General features: G+C 42.0%; 1 protein-coding gene across 1 annotated transcript; it reads left to right on the top strand.

The window, feature by feature from the left end:
- The first annotated feature begins 2,025 nt into the window (after positions 1–2,025).
- On the top strand, positions 2,026–20,603 carry LOC143287680 (thyroid receptor-interacting protein 6-like). Its single transcript, XM_076595860.1, has 10 exons — positions 2,026–2,125; positions 3,964–4,157; positions 7,447–7,897; positions 8,984–9,222; positions 9,863–9,964; positions 10,609–10,676; positions 11,478–11,525; positions 14,973–15,103; positions 17,384–17,504; positions 19,420–20,603. Exons 2-10 carry the CDS (start codon positions 4,019–4,021, stop codon positions 19,549–19,551), a joined length of 1,431 nt encoding a protein of 476 aa, XP_076451975.1. The 5' UTR covers positions 2,026–2,125; positions 3,964–4,018; the 3' UTR covers positions 19,552–20,603.
- The last annotated feature ends 485 nt before the right edge of the window (positions 20,604–21,088 follow it).

A 21,088-nucleotide genomic window follows, 5' to 3' on the forward strand; every position in this document is an offset into this window, starting at 1 on the left:
TATATATATATATATATAAAGCACGCACACACACACACACACACACACACACACACACACACACACACACACACACACACACTGACACCTACTGACACCCACATCCATACCTATACACCCACACTACATCATCATTTGATCCGTCCAGAATTTTGCCAGACAGCTCCGTTCTTCCTCTGATATTCGACTTCTCAGGATACCTCACGTCAGAAGTTAGACCTATGGACACAGAGCGTTTTCTTTTCAATCGCCAAAGACGTGGAACAAGCTCCCTGATAACCTCCGTCATTCTGATTCCCTTGCATCTTTTAAATCTCGTCTCAAAACTCACCTTTTCCCTCAGCAGTAAGTTCAGTTGTGGCAGGTCCACTTCCTTTGCATTAGCTGTGCTTCAGTGCCGCAACTATGTGTGTATACATATGTATGTGTACATAACTACATGCATGTATATGAATGTGTATTGTGTGTGCGTGTGTTTATGTAAGTTTGTGCCTGCCTATGTGTGCGTATGTGTTTGGGTAGCTGTTAGATACACATGTATATCAAATGTATGTATGCAGTGTGTGTGTGTGTGTGTGTGTGTGTGTGTGTGTGTGTGTGTGCGTGCGTGCGTGCGTGCGTGTGTGTGTGTCACGGTGTGTGTGTGTGTTTAGTCACATTTTGGTGTGTGTATGTAACATAGATGTAATGTTTTATGTTAAAAAAAAGCGTTTTTGTAAAGCACCTAGAGCAGATTTCTGGATAGTGTGCTATATAAGTATCCATTATCATCATTATTATAATTGTTTTCCTGTTAGTTAAAACACTTCATGCATATAAATGTCAGTTTTAAATTTTGTTTGCTCAAGTTGTCAGTTACTAACACGATGCCAGTGAACCCCCGATCTTAACAGTCACCGTGCAGTTTACAACAATATATTATATTCATGCCATGAGTCTACAGGCTGTCAATCCTTTATTCCTATGGACATGTATGATTGAAGTAACTTATCACGTGGGGTTTGTACAGCCAGGCATTACGATCAAGTGTGCTGTTGCTGAAACCATCGACTGACACTGCCGGGCAAACCAGGACGTCGATCCTTAAGAAACGTGATGCCCCTTCTCAGTACAGCCCGAGTGTTTCACAGCAAGTAGGAAAAACTGAGGTGCAAGAATATAATAATAGCTTGTGAGTGCCTTATTCCCTTGAACCATAAAATATAAAACATGTAACACCCCCTCACTTGCCCCCCCCCCCTCCCCTTCCGGCCGCCCCCAACTGAACCCATTCCCCCACACTGTGACACACACACACACACACACACACACACACACACATATGCGCGCGCGCGTGCACACACGCACACACACCGAAACTGGCACACTGACACAGACACAGACACGGCAGACACTCACACACACACACACACACACACACACACACACACACACACACACACACACACACACAAGCACTGACAGACAGACAAACATTAACAGACAGACAGACACGCGCACACACAAACTGCACACAGACAGACAGACACACAGACAGACACACCGGCAGACACACAGACACACCGGCACACACACACACACACACACAGATAGAGAGAGAGAGAGAGAGGGGGGGGGGGGGGATAAAAACAAGTTCTGCCCTCGTTCCTTGATCATCAAGCCTACGCAGGAAGAGGCTCTTTGGTCAAACTGCGAAGGCGGTTCCTTGAATAGCCACGCACAGCAGCCGACGCAAATACCGACCCCGGATTTCTGGTTGACCTCTGTGTTTTACATTGATTTCGAGGTGTGGAAAAAGCAATCCGACGGAGTCAAGTTTTGTAATTAGTTAGAATATGTTAATTGTATAGTATTTTCTTCAGTCTGTTCAAATGATTCAGTCATGATTAAGCGTTTTCTTTATAATCGTTAAGTATTTGTTTAATGAAAATATTGAATCGAACAGACTACGCACTGATCCACACACAAGTCCAGCATTTTTATTAGAGAAGCGGAAATTACGTCAGGATGTAGTGATGACTGCCCATTTTTGGAATTCCGAGTATTTGTCCGCATTGTTTTGGCTGTCTGCTCGGACTTAAAAGAGTGCATTCACCCCCTATTTGTTTAATGCATCAACAGAAAGGTGAGCCAAGTGGAAAGTATTTACATTCTAACGGTACGGCTGGGACAGATTGATTTGGTATTCCTTGTGTGTGCATTTTTTTCTGCTTCTTAGTTCTTGTCTCGGATTGTCTGCAGCTCTCAAAAGTTCGTGTGTTCGTCTCACGAAATTAGTGTTGGTCATTCCTGTAGATGAGACTGTAATATAATGTTTGAGGGACAACAAAGATATGTTTTGAAGCACACAGAAAAATGACAGGCTGACAATTAATAAAACATGTCTTTGCTCAAATATAGTATTAAAGCAGGATAAAAATGAAAATAGGAAACGTGCCTTTTCAGTTTCACACTTCGACAGGTATCTCGGTTTTTTGTTCATCTCGGATCATCAATCTTATGCAGTCTTAGCAGACATTAAACGAAAACTTAAGCACGGCTTGCTGATAATTTCCTTCCCAAATATTAGACTTGCCATTGTGCCAGTTTGAAGCCCAAGACGAACTCGTCCGCTTTGTCAGTTTGTTAGTGATGCGAATCATGCCTCATTTCATTTGCATAGGACATGTACAGGAATTCGAAAGGCCAAATGTACATGCAGAGGATTCCACTACCATTCTAGTACTACTAGTAGTAGTAGCAACAGTAGTACCTATTGGGACAAAGCAAGCATTGAAGCTTTTGAACATTCCCTTCTTTGTTTCATAACATATTTTAGTCGCTTAAGATTTTGGTCAAGGTTCGACGCTTCACTTCATTTACAGTTTATTCGTCAAACTCAGGTTAAGAGTTTGGAAGAATTGTCCAGAGTACTTTAGTAACACGATTACTGAAGCAAAACTTTGTTGTATTGGTATTTGAATGTTGTACAGTAAATTTTCCATCAGTATTTCTTGTGGAACTGTACTGAGGTGTAGAGAAGAACTGATCCCAAGATACATGAGCATGGCCATAAAATATTTTATATGACTCTATGAGGTCACCACATATCCTTCTGCCCTTCAGGGAAAAGAATTTTAAATAAGTTAATCGATCATTATAAGTCATGTGCCTACATTCATGTATTAAAAAAAAAATAATATATATATATATATATATATATATATATATATATATATAAATGATAATAATAAATAAAGCTTTTTGACTCAACTTCTCTGACCCTCTCAAAATTTTGCAGTAGATTGTCGCTTCAGATGAGGTCACTTAGAATTAGATTGTCACTTCAGATCACACACACACACACACACACACACAGCACACACACACACACACACACACACACACACACACACACACACACACACACACACACACACACACTGCGTGTCAACAGATTGTTGTTTTCAGAAACAGCAAGATACCCAGCATTGAGCTGCACATGTTCTGAGGAGGCTGTGATGTAGATGTTTAGGTCAATGTTTCTTTTGACAAGCATATATGCAGATTGTTTTACTGATGTCAAGAACAATGGTCAAACAGTTGATTGCACTTGCACTTTTATGACAGGCTTGGCCATGATCAAATATGTGTCTGTTTGGACTGTTTTATCATCTGTTACTACTGCATGTCTTATTTTATTTCAGAAGTGTAAGTGCAACCATTTCATTCATGAAAACTATTGTTATTTCATCTGTCATATAGTTTGTCACACTTCTCAGTGAAGTGAATGTTCTGACTGCCATCCTAACTGTTAATTGCCTGTGAGGGTGTGACAGTTTGACCAAATCTCAGACTAAATTTTCAGATACTTTGCACTGGCAAGTGGTATGCAATTGTTTGCAAACTCATACATCATTACATGTAATTTCTTTCACCATCAGTTGTCTTTATGATTATGTTAGTCTTGCTTTTGCTCCTCAGATTGAGACAAGACAGAGGATATTTTACCCATCACCCAGCAGCCTTCTGCGCACAAATGGCAAATTATCAGAACATGGAAAGAGAATTTGCTCAGATGCGAGTCCATGAGCAGGGGGGAGAGTTTCAGCGTATGCCTCCTGCCACAGCCCCCAAACCCAAGGCTTACACTGCTGCTCCGGGCCCCTATCAAGCAGGTCAGATTGTGATTTGATTTGGTGACTGTGTTGTAGTGTAATTGCAAGGAAAATACTGTGCATTTAGATATTCAAATCTGCGCAGTTAGAAGTTAAAAAAAAAAAAAAAAAAAAGAGACCATACTATCAAACTGTAAGAAAGCATTATTACTGGTATATGTGCAGCATTTAGGTTTCGTTCAGCACTGTGTGGGCTATTTGACCTTTTTACCACAAAATCAGTGGGTCATTTATTAACAAAACAAAAAAAAAGGGGGTTAGGGAAAATCTCCCTTACTGCATTGGCAACCTACCAAAGAATGTGCATTTTTGTACACTATCGCACTTCGGCTTTTGTATACACATGTGGAACAGTTTTAATGTGTGTGTGTGTGTGTTCTTGTTGCTGTTGTTGTGTTGTTGACTGCTGACTGCTGTAAAGGAAATGATTTCTGTTCAAGCATACATGCATGCATGTGTGCACTTGCACTATTCTGGATCAAGGTAAATACCTTGAAACAGTCAACAGTCACACACATGCGCACACAGACACACACACACAAACACAAACACTCACTCACGCAAACACATCATCATGCCCACATATACACACATACATACACACACATGCATAGAGGCTAACACACACACACATCAATGCCCAATATCTCATCTCCCCACCTGCACACACAAAATGTACACGCACGCTCATCATAGGATGTATATGTAACACGCATCCTGTTCTGAATTGCAAAATAGTGATCAGACAAATGTCCAGAAACAAACTATAATAAAAACATAGTGGGCAGTGTGTTCTGAGGAAAATTTATCTGTTTTCATGGTAGACCACTGCATGTTTCCTGTGATATGGAAGCTTGTAAGCATGATTTTCCTGTTTGAGTTGGGCAGTATATTTTTTTTTCCTGAGATTGGCCACATTTTGATTTTGCATCCATGTGTGTCTTAAGTGACAATAAGCAGTGTGTGTATGAGTGTGCGTGTCTCTTGAATTGAGTTAGCAGCGCCCCCGTATTGACGAGCATGCAGAGAGTGCTGATGCACAAGCTGTAAGACAGATATTGACTGTGTCCTATCTTTCTCTGTGCTACCCATGCATGCACATCCATATGCACATAAACACACACACACACACACACACACACACACACACACACACACACACACTCACACACATAACCACACAAACACATGCACTGTGTTCTGCCACAGTAGTTCACAACATAGAAATGATGATGGCTTTGTGTAAGCATCATAGCTGGATTCTGCACACGTTGTGAGGTTGGTTGTTTGCAAAATTTGTCTGCTTGGTGTCGAAATGCAAAACAAACAACAACAAACAAACAAACAAACAGAACCACCCCATGCATTTTATTTTATTTTATTTTATTTTTTATAGATTGTAAATTAAGCAGTTGCTGGTTTTTTGTTTGTTTTTTGGGTGTGTTTTTTTCTGACGGGCGCAATAGCCAAGTGGTTAAAGCATTGGACTTTCAATCTGAGGGTCCCGGGTTCGAATCTCGGTAATGGCGCCTGGTGGGTAAAGGGTGGAGATTTTTCGGATCTCCCAGGTCAACATATGTGTAGACCTGCCAGTGCCTGATCCCCCTTCGTGTGTATACGCAAGCAGAAGATCAAATACGCATGTTAAAGATCCTGTAAACAATGTCAGCGTTCGGTGGGTTATGGAAACAAGAACATACCCAGCATGCACACCCCGAAAACGGAGTATGGCTGCCTACATGGCGGGGTAAAAACGGTCATACACGTAAAAGCCCACTCATATACATACGAGTGAACGTAGGAGTTGCAGCCCACGAACGCAAAACAAAACAAAAAACAAACAAACAAGCTGTTATTTTCAGGAGATTTAGAGAATCCTGCAAAAAGCCTTTTTGTCTGACCGACAGACTGGCTGAAAAATCAATGTCAAGTGAACAACTGGCTGCCACATCGTTGTGTCATAGTGACTGATTGCTGACTCCAAATCTAAACCCTGCAAATGTAAAATGCAGATTACATGAGAACATACCACCCTTGTGAACATACACACTGATGCACAGACGCAAACACACACACACTGTCTTCACTTCTATTTAGTCCTGTTTTATTGTTTTTTTAGGGGGACAATTATTGGGATGAATGATATAGAATTGGTGATAAACATCAGCCAGTCAGTCAAAAGATTCAAAGATTCAAAGAAATTTAATCCTTCTGCCCCTTTTGGGGTATGGAGGATACAATTAACAATACATATCCATTGATTGTTGAATCACAACTTCAGTCCAACGATGTCTCACAAAAACACGCACCCACACACGCACACATGTGCTAATGATAATGATTTGGAACAAAACAAATCAGACTTAAACATACTGACAAGTATATTTTAGATGTAATAAAAGTTACACACCCTTTCCAAGTTTTATGAATTTACTTAGATTAAGTTGTGTTTTCTTCCCAGCAGTCAATAAATTGCATAAAGAGAACATTGACGTATGTGATTTATATTTATGTGGTATCAGTTTATTTCGAATTACAGTATTTTGGGGACATTCTAAAACAAAATGAAATTCATCCCCAACATTACCCAAATAGCATTCCTTGCAAATTCTGTTTTCTCTGTTTTCACCATCTCTTCTTCCTATTTTGATCTGCAGTTTATGGTTACTGCAACAAAACTTTATCAAAGGATATATGTAAGTATCTGGAAGTTGTGAGATATGTTTTTCTTGACAAAAGTTGGGTTTGATGCTCCTACAGAACAGACATTTAGTACTGTCTTCAAGCGATTTTCTTCATGACTGAATGTACATATCTTTTAGACTTTGCATGATATTTCGACAAAAGAAATCATTACTATGGAATGTATGTGAAAACCAAACACAGTCATAACTGCTGTCAATCAAAATATTCTTGATAAAGTTTAGCCACGAGTCATTGTTCTTTTAGTTGAAAACCTCTCACTCCTCCTTGATGCAGAAAAAAACACACCAGAAAGCAAAACCCCTACCTCCATCATGTATGCAGTGAAATGTATAGTTCTGTGAATAATGTTTATAACAGCTCAATAAACATGAACATTTACTGCTTATGAAATGTATAGTTCTGTGAATAATATTTATTACAGCTCAATAAACATGAACATTTACTGATTTAGAATGAAGGTGTGTGTGTGTTTGTGTTTATTTATTTAGTTAGTTAGTTAGTTACTACCAGTACATTGGTTTCTAATTTTTAGTCATGCAAACATCTGACATGGTTTTTGAAGCAGATGAAATTGTTCACTCAGGCGGAACGTCTTACCGTGGGGTTACCATAGACAGCTACCCACCCCCTCCCTCCAGTGGCTACATGGTGGATGACCGCAGTTTCCCTCCTCCCCCACCCCCGGAGCCTGTGCGCGGCTACCAGTACCACGAGTCCGACCCAGACTTCCCCCCACCCCCTCCCCCTGCCCCCGCCCAGGACTACGGCTATAACCAGAGTCGAAGCGGAGGGAGCGGAGTGTACTCGGCCCAGGCAAAGTACATTCGTCAGGATGACTACAACGATTTTGGACCCGGTCCCATGACTCCTCCGTCTCGGGGCAGCGACCGCGGGATGGGGGGAAGGGGAGTGTACTCCCAAGATGGGAGGGAGTCGCCTTACTCCCCGAAGAACGCCTCCACCGGCAACTACGCCAACATCCGAATCAATGTGGCCCCTCCTACGCCTACCAGCAAGGAGTTTGACTACGGCGGGTGAGTCTGTATAGTTTGTGGGTGGTTGTGTTGGGATGTGCCCATTATGTTAATCATTATAATGATAAGGGTCAGTTACAGTCATCCATCATTTACATCATGTGCCATGTTTGGCTATGTTACACTTTTATATATACTTTGTTACATGTAACTTGCAGTTACAGCTTTTGGTCACAGTGTATTTGCGTGTGCATGTGGTATGTGTTCAAGAGCCCAAAAAACCCACAAAAACATACACACACAAAAACAGCAACAAATATATAAAACAAAACAAATGTTAAAAAGACAAAATGAAAGAAAAATAGACTGTAACAAGCTACCACAAAGGACAGGCAAATTTAGAACAGAAATCATGAGTTCTCCAGTCATATGGGCTGAGAGAGAGAGAGAGAAAGAGTGTGTGTGTGTGTGTCAGTGTGTGTGTGTGTGTGTTTACACACATGTGTGCACGTGTGTGTATGTGTGTGTTTGTGTGTGTGTGCATGTGTGTGTGAATGTGTGTGTGGTGTGATTGTTGTGTGTCTCTGTGTGAGTGAAAAATAATATGAAAGATAGTGTGGTGCATGCCTGTTATTTTTCATTGTTCTTAAAGGTAATTAATGTAAGACTGTTTCAAAAAGAAATCCGTTTTTAACCGTATGGCTAAACTGTAAATTTTGACATTTGTTTTACTCTGATGTTTTATACTTTTTTTCTCTCCATTATTAGATCTTTTGCTATGCTGGATACTGCAGTCATCAAACTTAAGGCCCATCCTTTGAGAATGTTCAGTATGGGTGCCAGATCCTGTTCTTTACAATTATGATTTAGTGTTTATTGGTAAAAATCCTCCCTCCTTTTTTGTCTGCTTCTTGATTTTCCCAGAATTCACCATTATTCTCCTCCAAATAACGGTCTTCAGAAAATATATAATTGTACTGTAATCGTGTTCAGGCTTGATGCTCTGTTTTGTTGAGCCTGTGTAATATTTTCAGGCTTCAGTCTGGGCAGAAAAAAAAAATGCTTCAGTCTGGGCAGAAAAAAATGCAAGCTTGAGTAGGTCTCTCTGATTGCACCCCTGCGTAATGTGACGTTTCTCTCTGCCAGCGTGCCCTCCCCATCTCAGCAGCAGTACCGTGCAGAGCCAGCCCGTGTGGATCCTCGTCAGGACCGCCCCTTGCCAGGGCCCCAGGTCCCTTCTGGGGACATGTCAAGAGGAGGGGCCCCATACGGGGGCGGCCAGATGTCCAAGTCTGACAAGAAGGCAGACAAGGAGGCAGAGGTGGATGCTCTGACAGACATGCTGATGAAGAGCATGGAGTCAGCACATCAGGACGACTTCTTTGGTAAGCCTGTGTGGCTGGTAAGCGGGCGTGGAATTATTGTTTGCGTGCGCACATTTCAGACACATGGTTTTAAAGTAGCGTCATGGACATCAGACACTTTGAGCGATGGCAGTATTATTACTTGCAATCATTTGCACAACAGGCTGCTACCAGGGTAGAGCCGACTGACAGTTGCCATCAGGCACTCATCATTCGTTTCCTGTGTCATTCGATCAGATTTCAAGCACGCACATACACACACACTCAGACATGTGTCATTTATGTGTATGACCATTTTGTTACATGTAGGCAGCCATACTCTTGTTTTGGGGGGGTGTGCATGCTGGGATTGTTCTTGTTTCCATAACCCACTGAATGCTTATATGGATTACAGGATCTCTGGCATGTGTATTTGATCTTCTGCATTCGTATATATACACACAAAAGGGGTTCAGGCACCAGCAGGTCTGCACATATGTTGACCTGGGAGATAGGTAAAGATCTGTTACCTTTACCCACCAGGCGCCATTTCTGAGATTCAAACTGCGGACCCTCAGATTGAAAGTCCCAGCGCTTAATCACCCAGCTGTTACATATTCAGCTGCACCATAAGCGCTGTGATGTGATGTGAACAGTAAAGGTGTTTTTTTGTGGGTGTCAGGAATCTGTGGACACTGTGAGAAGGAGGTGACCGGGGAGAGCAACGGCTGTTCGGCCATGGATCAGGTGTTCCACATCAAGTGCTTCACCTGTGTCGGCTGCAGTGAGTAGGGGGTTTTGGGGTGGGGGATTGGGGGGGGGAGGGCTATGGTGGGGGGAGGGGTTATGTTTGGGGGATGAATGGAGGGGGTTTGGATGGGTGGAGGAGGGAGTGGGGGGATTAGGTTGTGCACAAGTGGATGCGTGTGCGCAGAAGGGTGAGAGTGGGTGTGTGTGAACATTGTGTATAGGTGAAGGTGATTGCTGACATATGTGCGTGTGTGTGTGTGTGTGTGTGTGTGTTAGCAGGTATGTTTGTGTGTGTGGAGATGTGTTTGTGTGTGAGAAGGGAAGGGTGGCAAGATTTTGAGAGCAGGTGTTTGCGCGTGCGCGCGCGTGTGTGTCTGTATGTCTGTCTGTCTGTGCATGTGCATGCCCTCATCACGGCACTTAACCAGTGGGTTTTTCTTGGGCAAGGAACAGTGTGTGTGTATGTGTGTACTCGTGCTTCTGTGTTTGTGTGTAAGAGAGGGTGAGAAATTGAAATAAAATGAATATGTCCCACAAAACAATTACAAAAATAACAGCAGTGCTAACTGAGAAAGTCACAGATCATCTGTCATATACCTAAATTTTCTTGTTACAGAATCAGTCATGTAAATTTTATACAGTTGAAAAAATGTGTGAATTGTATCTTTCTCTTCACAGATGTGCCACTGCAAGGGAAGTCCTTCTTTGCCATGGAAACAAAACCATACTGTGAAAATTGCTATATTGTAAGTTCAGAATTTTTTTTTTTTTTTTAATTTATTTTTCTTCCTTTTGCTTTCTTGAATAATGAATTTGTGTTGATTGATTTTTGCACTGCATTATTTGTGTTTCAGTGATTAAGTGATCCTTTCTTTCGTTCTTGAATGATTGTGATTGATTTGCTCATCTTTTCATTCATCCATTACATGGTGTACTAGTGTATACTACTGTATGTTTCTGGTGTGTTATTAGTGACTAAGATCAGTTAAACAGCCATCTGTTCTGTGATTAAATCATTAAATCATAAACAGATTCCATACTGTCAGAAAATTATCAGTGTAACAGACACAGTGTATGAAACCAAGCAGATAAATGAAGTATCCAAATCTGAATTTGTGTCAAAAGGATTACAGTGATGTTATGATTTTGTGTGTTGGTGTTTTTGCGTGTGTCTACAGGTGTGTGTGTGTGTGTATTTGGATATGTTTGCTCATTTATCTTTAATTTGGCTGCATATACCAGGATACATTATAGCAGATTTAAGAAAAGTATAATTTAGTGGGGGGGGGGGGGTTATTTTAGAAAAAAAACAACAACAACATTGTTTGGATTGACTTGAGAAATGTTGTTCATGTCAAATCAGTGTTTTGTTTAATATGTACTACTTTTTGTTTAATCTTAGGTATGTCTGATCTTTTCAAGCAAGACAATCTGTTATTCAGTACATGATAGATTACAGTGAATACTATAGTTGGTCTCTAAAGCTGTGATTGATTTCATGTTCAGAAGTATGGTGAATGTGATGTAATCTGAATATTTGTGTGCAGAATACATTGGAAAAGTGTTCCATTTGTTCCAAACCTATCACTGATAGGGTAAGTGAGCGAATGTGTGTGTATGTGTGTGTGCATGTGTGTGCATGTATGTGAGTGCTAGTGTGTGTGTGTGTGTGTGTGTGTGCATGTTGTGCGTGTTTGTGTGTGTGCGTGTGTGTGTGCGCGCACATGTAAGCAACAGCTAGGGTCAATTTTACATTCACCAAGAAAGCAATGTGGTCTACTTGATGGGGTAAAAATGGTCATTCATGTAAAAGCCAGCTTTGAGATTTGAGTGAATGTGGAATTTGCAGCTCATAAGAACAGCAGTAGAAGAACATTAGTACTCACTCCTGGAGGTTTTGTACTGGGAAATTCTTCATTTCTGTCTCTTCTAAAGTTAAGTTGAGGCTCAGCAAGGAAGAATATGATTGGTTATTTCTTTTTCCCTCAGTTTTCTTTTGTTTTATTGGTTTCTTTTTTTTTTTTTTTAAAAGTAACAGCAATGCAAGAGGAGGAATTTGTTTAATGTCCCGTCACACACATACTGGTGATTATAGACATTTTGTTCAAGTGTTGATTAACCCCTAGGCTGCCTGCATGATGAGATAACTCGTCATGGCAAGCATGTATGCTTCGCTGCCTGCATGACGAGATAACTCGTCATCGAAATATTCTGACTTTTCCCTGGTTTGCATTCACTTCCTTGGCAAAAATAGTGGTAGCTTTAGCCTGGGGAATCTCTCTAGATTCTATTCATAGCTAGAAACCCCATCTACGTCATGAAGCAGTCCTTTATTTGAACGTTTTGGTTGGGTCACTGTCCAAGTGTTTGCCTGACTTCTCTCCTCGCTCGCTCAACAAAATGTCGGACTGACGCCGTGCTCTAGACATGCGATCGTGACGAACTAAATCAACCATGATTTCTTTCTTTAGCTGATGCTCAGAAAGAATTGAAGCGTAAATTCGAAGGAGAAGATAGAGATGAACATTTATAGGACGATCTGATAGAAAATAAAGGGAGTAATCAAGAGAGTGGCCAAGATGCGACTGTCAGTGAGTGATGCCGGCTGTACAGATGTTAGCAGACGACAGATGACCGAATTAGCAGCAGAGCGATATTTTTGGCACGCAGCCAACGCGGTCTGATGAGAACTGAATCAAGTGACCGTGTGAGAGGGGTGAGGAGGAGGGGGGTGGAGACTGAGGGGGTGTGGCCTCACATCCATCTTATCAGTTGGAGAAGTCACAATGTATTGTGTATCTATCTCTTAAAAAATATATATATATTGTGGTTGTTCTAGTATGATTTTGTGTTTGCAGATATCCATTTGTCCAGAAAATATGATGTTTTTGTGCAAATTACCTGACTAATGTTTGTAATGAACAAGTTGAAAATGTGACAAAAAACAAAACACTGATTTCAAAACAACAGCATGTCACTAAAACTATATAAAATGGGAAAATAGCATGTGTTTTGTATTCTTTATTCATTTACCTTTCAGAAAATATATACTTTTATGGGTCTTTCTCCAATAACAAAGAGCACAGAATTTTTTGAAAATTTATACCCGTTTTTTTGTGGAAAACCCCTGGCAAATAGATTTCACTTAAATCTTATTTTCCTGGCAGCGAAAGGGTTAAAAAAAAAAAATTGAATGCTGTTGTTTAAAAGGTAGGAGAGGAGGGGGAGGGAGGAGTGGTGAGTTGGGGGAAACCAGGTGGATGGAGGGTGGTATCAAAGATGAATATTTGCAGTACGGGAGGCAGGCAGATGACCAGTGTAAGCAGTATACTTGAGGTAGCAGCATATGCACCGAGCTTCACCAGGAAGCGTGTAGGAAAACAGATTGCAGGCAGCACGAAGAATGTAGAAGTAGGTTGACTTGGGAGAGTGATTCAGTGCAACTGAAGCCACTGTGGAAGTGTGTGACTGATGAGAGAACAGGCATAATCTTGGTGAATGATACTGCATATGATGATTGGCCAATGAAAATTGTTTGGCTCAGAGTTTGACCTGGACCCCCCACCACATAATGTGTTTCACAATTGGTAGAACTTCTGAAGGCTTCAACCCATACTGCATCAAATCATAGTTGCCAATAGCCCAGTTGACCAAAAGGGGGCCATTTCAGGGCTGATCTCCACTGCATCTTCTGTCACATGGATACACAGTGGGTGTGGTGGGTCTTTGACTGATTTACACTGATGGGCGCAATAGCTCAGTGGTTAAAGCATTGGACTTTCAATCTGAGGGTCCTGGGTTCGAATCTCGATAACGGCGCATACTGGGTAAAGGATGGAGATTTTTCTGATCTCCCAGGTCAGCATATGTGCAGACCTTCTTGTGCCTGAACCCTGGTCATGTGTATACACAAGCAGAAGATCAAATACGCGTGTTAAAGATCCTTTAATCCATGTCAGGTTTTGGTGGGTTATGGTGAGAAGAATATACCCAGCATGCACACCCCTGAAAACGGATCATGGCTGTGTACATGGTGGGGTAAAAACAGTCATACATGTAAAAGCCCGCTTGTGTACATTCAAGTGAATGTGGGAGTTGCAGCCCATGAATGAAGAAGAAGAAGAAGACTGATTCACAGTAAGTACTTTAATTTCGAGATTCTCCACACCTCAGAATTCGACAACAACCTAGCTTGGGTGGTGCAGAGGACCTATCCAAACAGGAGGATGATCGGTGCAGTGCATTTGATGGAGTGATCAGTCAACAGTTGCCTCATGTGGACATCACTTGGTCATTCAGCATTTTTATATTTGATTGATTGATTGATAAGGATACTTATATAGCGCCTGTCCCTGGTCAAAGGCCTAAGTCCAAGCACTCTACAAACAAAGTGTCATTTGCACAACACGCTGTCGACCTGGGCACAGCCAACTGAGAGGCACTAATCGTTAGTTTCCTGTGTCATTCAGTCAGGATTAACACACACACAAACACACACACACACACACACACACAAATATTAGAGTGGATTTTACTGTCAGTTTTTGCCATGGACAACTGTCTTGTTCACATGGGTTCTTTTATTTGCATTAAATACACACTACACACAAGTGACCATGCCGGCATGGTCTATCGTCTGATTCAAATGCCCAGCATCCAGACCACCTCTCAAGGTCTAGTGGAGGGGGAGAAAGTTCTGGCAAGTGCTGGATTCAATTCCGTACACACTCAGAATCCCTTGCTTCCTAGGCAGATGTGTTACTACTAGGCCATCACTCTACATTGGATGACTGTGTGTGTGTGTGTGTGTGTGTGTGTGTGTGTGTGTGTGTGTAATCAAGTAATGTAATTGGCAGTCTTTGAATCTGTTTTATGCATCAGGTCATTTTTTTATTCTTCTTCCTTTTGTAACCTATCGTGTGTGTATGTGTTTAATGTTTATTGTAAAGCGCTTTGAGCTCCCTTTGAGGGAGGAAGGCGTTCTACAAGTATCCATTACTATGATTATTACTATTATTATTATGATTATTGCGCTGTTGCAGTTACTGCGAGCAACGGGCAAGCCCTACCACCCTGACTGCTTCACCTGTGTGGTGTGCGGCAAGTCCCTGGACGGCATCCCCTTCACTGTGGACGCCACCAACCAGATACACTGCATCGAGGACTTCCACAAGTCAGTGCTGGAACCAGGCTCTTGAGAGAGAGAGAGAGTGTGTGTGTGTTTCAGTTTCAGTTTCAGTAGCTCAAGGAGGCGTCACTGCGTTCGGACAAAACCATATACGCTACACCACATCTGCCAAGCAGATGCCTGACCAGCAGCGTAACCCAACGCGCTTAGTCAGGCCTTGAGAACACATACACACACAACAAAAAAAAAAAACAAACAAAAAAAAAAAACAACAAAAAAACGGGGGAATAAATAATAGATAAGCTTGCATAAATAAATAAATAAATAAATAAATAAATAAATAATAATTATAATATAGAAAAAGGTAGTAGTAATAATATTAGTAATACTAATAAAATGATAATAATAAAACATAAATAAATAAATAAATAAGACAACAATGGTGATAAATAAGCAAATAAATGTAAAATATGAAGACACACATTCACACATACACCCACACATGCATAACAGAAATGCACCAGACATGCAGTTTCACATATATGAAAGCACAGTCAAATACATATAAACGTACATGAGCTCCAACACACACACACACACACACGCATTACCGTGCACCTCCTCTACCCCCCTCCTCCACACCCTCATTTCTAGTCTAAGTATCGCAGCTTCCACGGCACACACACACACATACACACACACACACACACACACACATTACCTTGCACCTCCTCTACCCCCTCCTCCACACACTCATTTCTAGTCTACGTATCGCAGCTTCCACGGCACACACACACACACACAAACACACACTCACAGAGATGAACACTTACTTATACAAGCACACACACATACGCCCATATCTCCCACCCCCAACCCCACACACGTACATACAAAGATATATATATATATATATATATATATATATATATATATATATATATATATACACACGTTCCAATATCCTGTTGCTCCCACAGTGTAGGCATGCATACACTCACATACCTCATCCTCTACCCCACCTCCCCCCGCACTCCCACCTCCCCTCACACACACACACACACACACACGTACACATATCTCTCCTGACACTTGTGTGTGTGTGTAGTAGTAGTCATAGTAGTAATAGTAGCAGTAGGAGTGATCATCTTAAGTTTTATGTTTCTCCACTTTAAAGAGATATTTCACACACACACACAAAAAAAAAGCTTTGTGTGTGTGTATGTGTGCAAATGTGTGTGTGAGTGTGTGTGTGTGTGTGTGGGTGTGAATGTGTGCATGTATGTGTGTGAGAGTGTAAGTGTATGCTTGTCTGAGAGTGTGAGTGTGTGTGTGAGAGAGAGGGAGAGTGAGAGAAAGAAAGAGAATGTCTGAGAGTGTGATTGAGACTGTAAGTCTTGCATCGCATACACGTTTGTGGGTGCATGCATGCTGTTCAATCACTCTATGCTGTGAGCTAGCTGGGAAGGCTCTGAAACAAGAGTGGCAGCAGCAGTCATCATTACAACTGACCCTGCAGTGTTTCTGAAACAATAGTCTGCTGTTGGCATCCCCTGTGGGATGGCAGGGCGGGGGAATGGGGGTGGGGTTTAGTATAAACAGCATCCCTACCTTTTGAGTCAAGGTCAAGATTTTATGTCATGATTGTAAGCAACAATTGCTTTTTTACATCAAGCATTCAATGAAAAACAATACCCTCCCGACCTACCTGTTTCTTCTCATTGTCGGATACTACAATTCCATTATTCTACATTGCTGTCAAAGGGGGTGCTGCATATATAAACAGAAAGGAGGAAATGTGCTAAGGGAGGCTACTAGCTGCAGCTGCTTTCAGTTTTCTGCTATTTTTCTTCATCACTGTAACCTGCTTTTTCTGCCTTCCTAGTGCATTCCCTTTTATTTTTTTCATGCAAAACTTGACACTTTTTTCTCTCTTTTCCACAGTCTTTGATGTACTGGCGAGTAGGTAGTTATATCGTAAACACTGGGATTGGCTTTAGCTGTCCATTCTGCAATGTTATTTACGTATCTGGACTTTTTTTGTGTGTTTGTGTATGTGTGTGTGTGTGTCTTTTTTTGTAATCAAGTGGAAAGGCTGACATCCTCTGCACAGCCTAGTCTTGTTTGCCATAAGGAGTTTCAGGACTTAGACGATAAGTCATTAACTGTGTTTTACTGGTGGTTTTCCCCAGGGGGGACAGTTTTGTGTTGAATGCGGTTGATTTTTTTTTCTTCTTATCTTAATTGGGCAGTCCTGATGTGGCCCCAAGGGGTTAGCTGGACAATGGGCAACAAAGTCGAATGTAACTTGTCCACTGCTTGCAGGAAATTTGCGCCCCGTTGCTGCGTGTGCCAACAGCCGATCATGCCACGGCACGGGGAGGAGGAGACCGTTCGCATAGTGGCCATGGATAAAAGTTTTCACATTCACTGCTACAGGTGTGAGGTGAGGACGGACCTGGGTAGTTATTATCACGGACGTTTCGTATGGCAGACATGGATAAGTTAATACATCCACAGCTGTAGGTGTGAGACAAGGACCTGGGTGATTGTTATCACATGTGTTATCACATCCACAGCTGTACGTGTGAGACAGTTGTTATCACGTGTGTGAGACAGTTGTTATCACGTGTGTTATCACATCCACAGCTGTAGGTGTGAGACAAGGACCTAGTGTTATCACATGTTATCACATCCACAGCTGTACGTGTGAGACAAGGACCTAGGTAATTGTTATCGCATGTGTTATCACATCCACAGCTGTAGGTGTGAGACAAGGACCTTGGTAATTGTTATCACATGTGTTATCACATCCACTGCTACAGGTGTGAGATAAAGACCTGGGTAATTATTATCTTATGTGTTATCACATCCACTGCTACAGGTGTGAGGTAAAGACCTGGGTAATTGTTATCGCATGTGTTATCACATCCACTGCTACAGGTGTGAGGTAAAGACCTGGGTAATTGTTATCGCATGTGTTATCACATCCACTGCTACAGGTGTGAGGTAAAGACCTGGGTAATTGTTATCACATGTGTTATCACATCCACTGCTACAGGTGTGAGGTAAAGACCTGGGTAATTGTTATCACATGTGTTATCACATCCACTGCTACAGGTGTGAGGTAAAGACCTGGGTAATTGTTATCACATGTGTTATCACATCCACTGCTACAGGTGTGAGGTAAAGACCTGGGTAATTGTTATCGCATGTGTTATCAAATCCACTGCTACAGGTGTGAGGTAAAGACCTGGGTAATTGTTATCGCATGTGTTATCACATCCACTGCTACAGGCGTGAGGTAAAGACCTGGGTAATTGTTATCGCATTTGTTATCACATCCACTGCTACAGGTGTGATGTAAAGACCTGGGTAATTGTTATCGCATGTGTTATCACATCCACTGCTACAGGTGTGATGTAAAGACCTGGGTAATTGTTATCGCATGTGTTATCAAATCCACTGCTACAGGTGTGAGGTAAAGACCTGGGTAATTGTTATCACATGTGTTATCACATCCACTGCTACAGGTGTGAGGTAAAGACCTGGGTAATTGTTATCGCATGTGTTATCACATCCACTGCTACAGGTGTGAGGTAAAGACCTGGGTAATTGTTATCACATGTGTTATCACATCCACTGCTACAGGTGTGAGGTAAAGACCTGGGTGTTATCGCATGTGTTACCACATCCACTGCTACAGGTGTGAGGTAAAGACCTGGGTAATTGTTATCGCATGTGTTATCACATCCACTGCTACAGGTGTTATGCCCCACTGCTGAATGTGAGGTAAGGACCTGGGTAGTTATCCCATCCACTGCTACAGGTGTGAGGTAATGATCTGGGTATCCACTGCTACAGGTGTGAGGTAATGATCTGGGTATCCACTGCTACAGGTGTGAGGCAGTGACTTGGGTAATTGCTATCACATCCGTTGCTACAGGTGCGAGGTAAGGACCTGGGTAGTTGTTAAGTCTCACTGCTGTATGTGTGTGGTAAGGACAACCTAAGTGATTGTAATCACATCCACTGCTTCAGGTGTGAGGTGAGGGACAAGGTGATTGTTATGTCCAGCTGCTACACGTGTTAGGGTAATGACCCGGGTAGTTGTTATTATGCCTTGATTGTTATGTCTCACTGCTGAATGTGTGAGGTGAGGACCAGCATGATTGTTATGCCCAGCTGTTACAGGTGTTATGGTAATGGCCTGGCTAGTTGTTATTATGTCTTAATTGTTGTATGTCTCACAGCTGAATGTGTGAGGTGAGGACCTAGGTGATTTTGATCACGCCCAACTGCTGCAGATGTGTGGTGGTAATGCAGATGATCATTATCACGTGTGTGTGTTGTGTGATCAGGACTGTGGACTGGAGCTGTCATCGGAGGCGGAGGGAAGAGGCTGCTACCCTCTGGATGACCACATCCTCTGCAAGAACTGCAATGCTGCCCGCATCCAGGCCATGACCACCAAGATGGCCACTGAGCTGTGAGCACCACCACTACCACCACCACCACTTTGCTCACCGCTCTCCTCCCTCCCTTTGTGCTCATCTGATACGGAAGCCATGAAATGGACCCTGTGCGGTCAGCTGGACAGTAAGCAGTATTGTTTGATTTGATCTGGTTTTGCTCGCTAAATCTGGTGGGCTGGTACTAGCCAAGCAATATTCTGACCGCCGGTTCAAGTGGTTTGCGTGGTTCAAGTGGTTTGCGTGACCGGAAGGTTTTTGATAGCAAGTTGTTGTACAGTTTTGCAGTGTGTTCAAGTGACCTTGACCTTTTTTCAAGGCTATTTGTGCAGCAGTCCAGGATGCTGTTGTGCAGTTTTGCTGTGTCTTCAGGTGACCTTGACCTTTTTTCAAGGCTGTTTGCGCAGCAGTCCAGGATGCTGTTGTGCAGTTTTGCTGTGTCTTCAGGTGACCTTGACCTTTTTTCAAGGCTGTTTGCGCAGCAGTCCAGGGAGAGTTGCAGTTTCTTGATCTAGGGTGTGTATCAGCCGTTACGTTACCTTCTGTGTAATGTGTTTTTTTGCTGGTTCCAACTTGTGGTCAGCTCAAATTTATGCCACTTGGCAAATGGTGATGTGCAGAATTTATTTTTTACCTGCATAGTTTTTACAGGAAAAAAAAAAAAGAACAAGTCATACAAAATGACAGAATCAAAAGAACTGTCAGCAAGAGGAAAAATCCCTGGTCCTCATTGAGTTAGAAGAGAATCAGACTGGAGAAGTTCTGGCTGTGGACTCAGACGAGTTGTGGAATTGTTAGCGCTAAAAATGAAATTACAGATTGAGAATCATGTTGACTCTTTTTTTTTTTCATTCCTGATTCTATGACATGTGAGATTTTTTTGCTGGTCTTAAAGCACAGTGTTGTTCGTACAGAGTCAAGAAGTGTGGAGAAGTCTTTGGAAAATGTGAGAGCCATTTCCAGGGCTGGAAAAAGTCTTTGAAAAAACGTTTTGACCTTCAGGGTCAGGAAATGTCTTAGGGGGGAGTGGGGGGGGGACCCTTATACAGTACCTTTTTTAAAAACAAACAAGAGAACCCCCCCCCCCCCCACCTTCCCCCCAAAAGTGATGAAAATGGAGTACAGTTATGGGATATCTGCAGATGAATTAACTGATTGAGTATGGCTTTGTGTTTGGTATGGAAAAGTTTCAGTCTGGTCCGGAAAATGTGTGGAATTTTGTATGGCCACTTTTGTGGAGACCCTGAAAGCCTCTATCCAATAAAATGAAAGATGGAGTTTGAAAAAGGCACAAAACATGTGTAAGTGTTTGCTTCATAGGTAAAGTCACGGCATTTGCTTCACAGGTAAAGTCACGGCATTTGCTTCACAGGTAAAGTCACAGCATTTGCTTCACAGGTAAAGTCACGGCATTTGCATACATGTACAGTCTGATACCTGTTTATTTTTTTATTTTTATCTTACTTGCTATTTCCAGCTTCTTTTTTAAATTAGTGTACACGCTGATGCATGCGCTCTGTTTTCTTTGAACAGCAGTGAGTTGTAGATGAACGCTGTC

The sequence above is a fragment of the Babylonia areolata genome, chromosome 11, assembly GCF_041734735.1.
Source record: "Babylonia areolata isolate BAREFJ2019XMU chromosome 11, ASM4173473v1, whole genome shotgun sequence".
Taxonomy (NCBI): domain Eukaryota; kingdom Metazoa; phylum Mollusca; class Gastropoda; order Neogastropoda; family Buccinidae; genus Babylonia; species Babylonia areolata.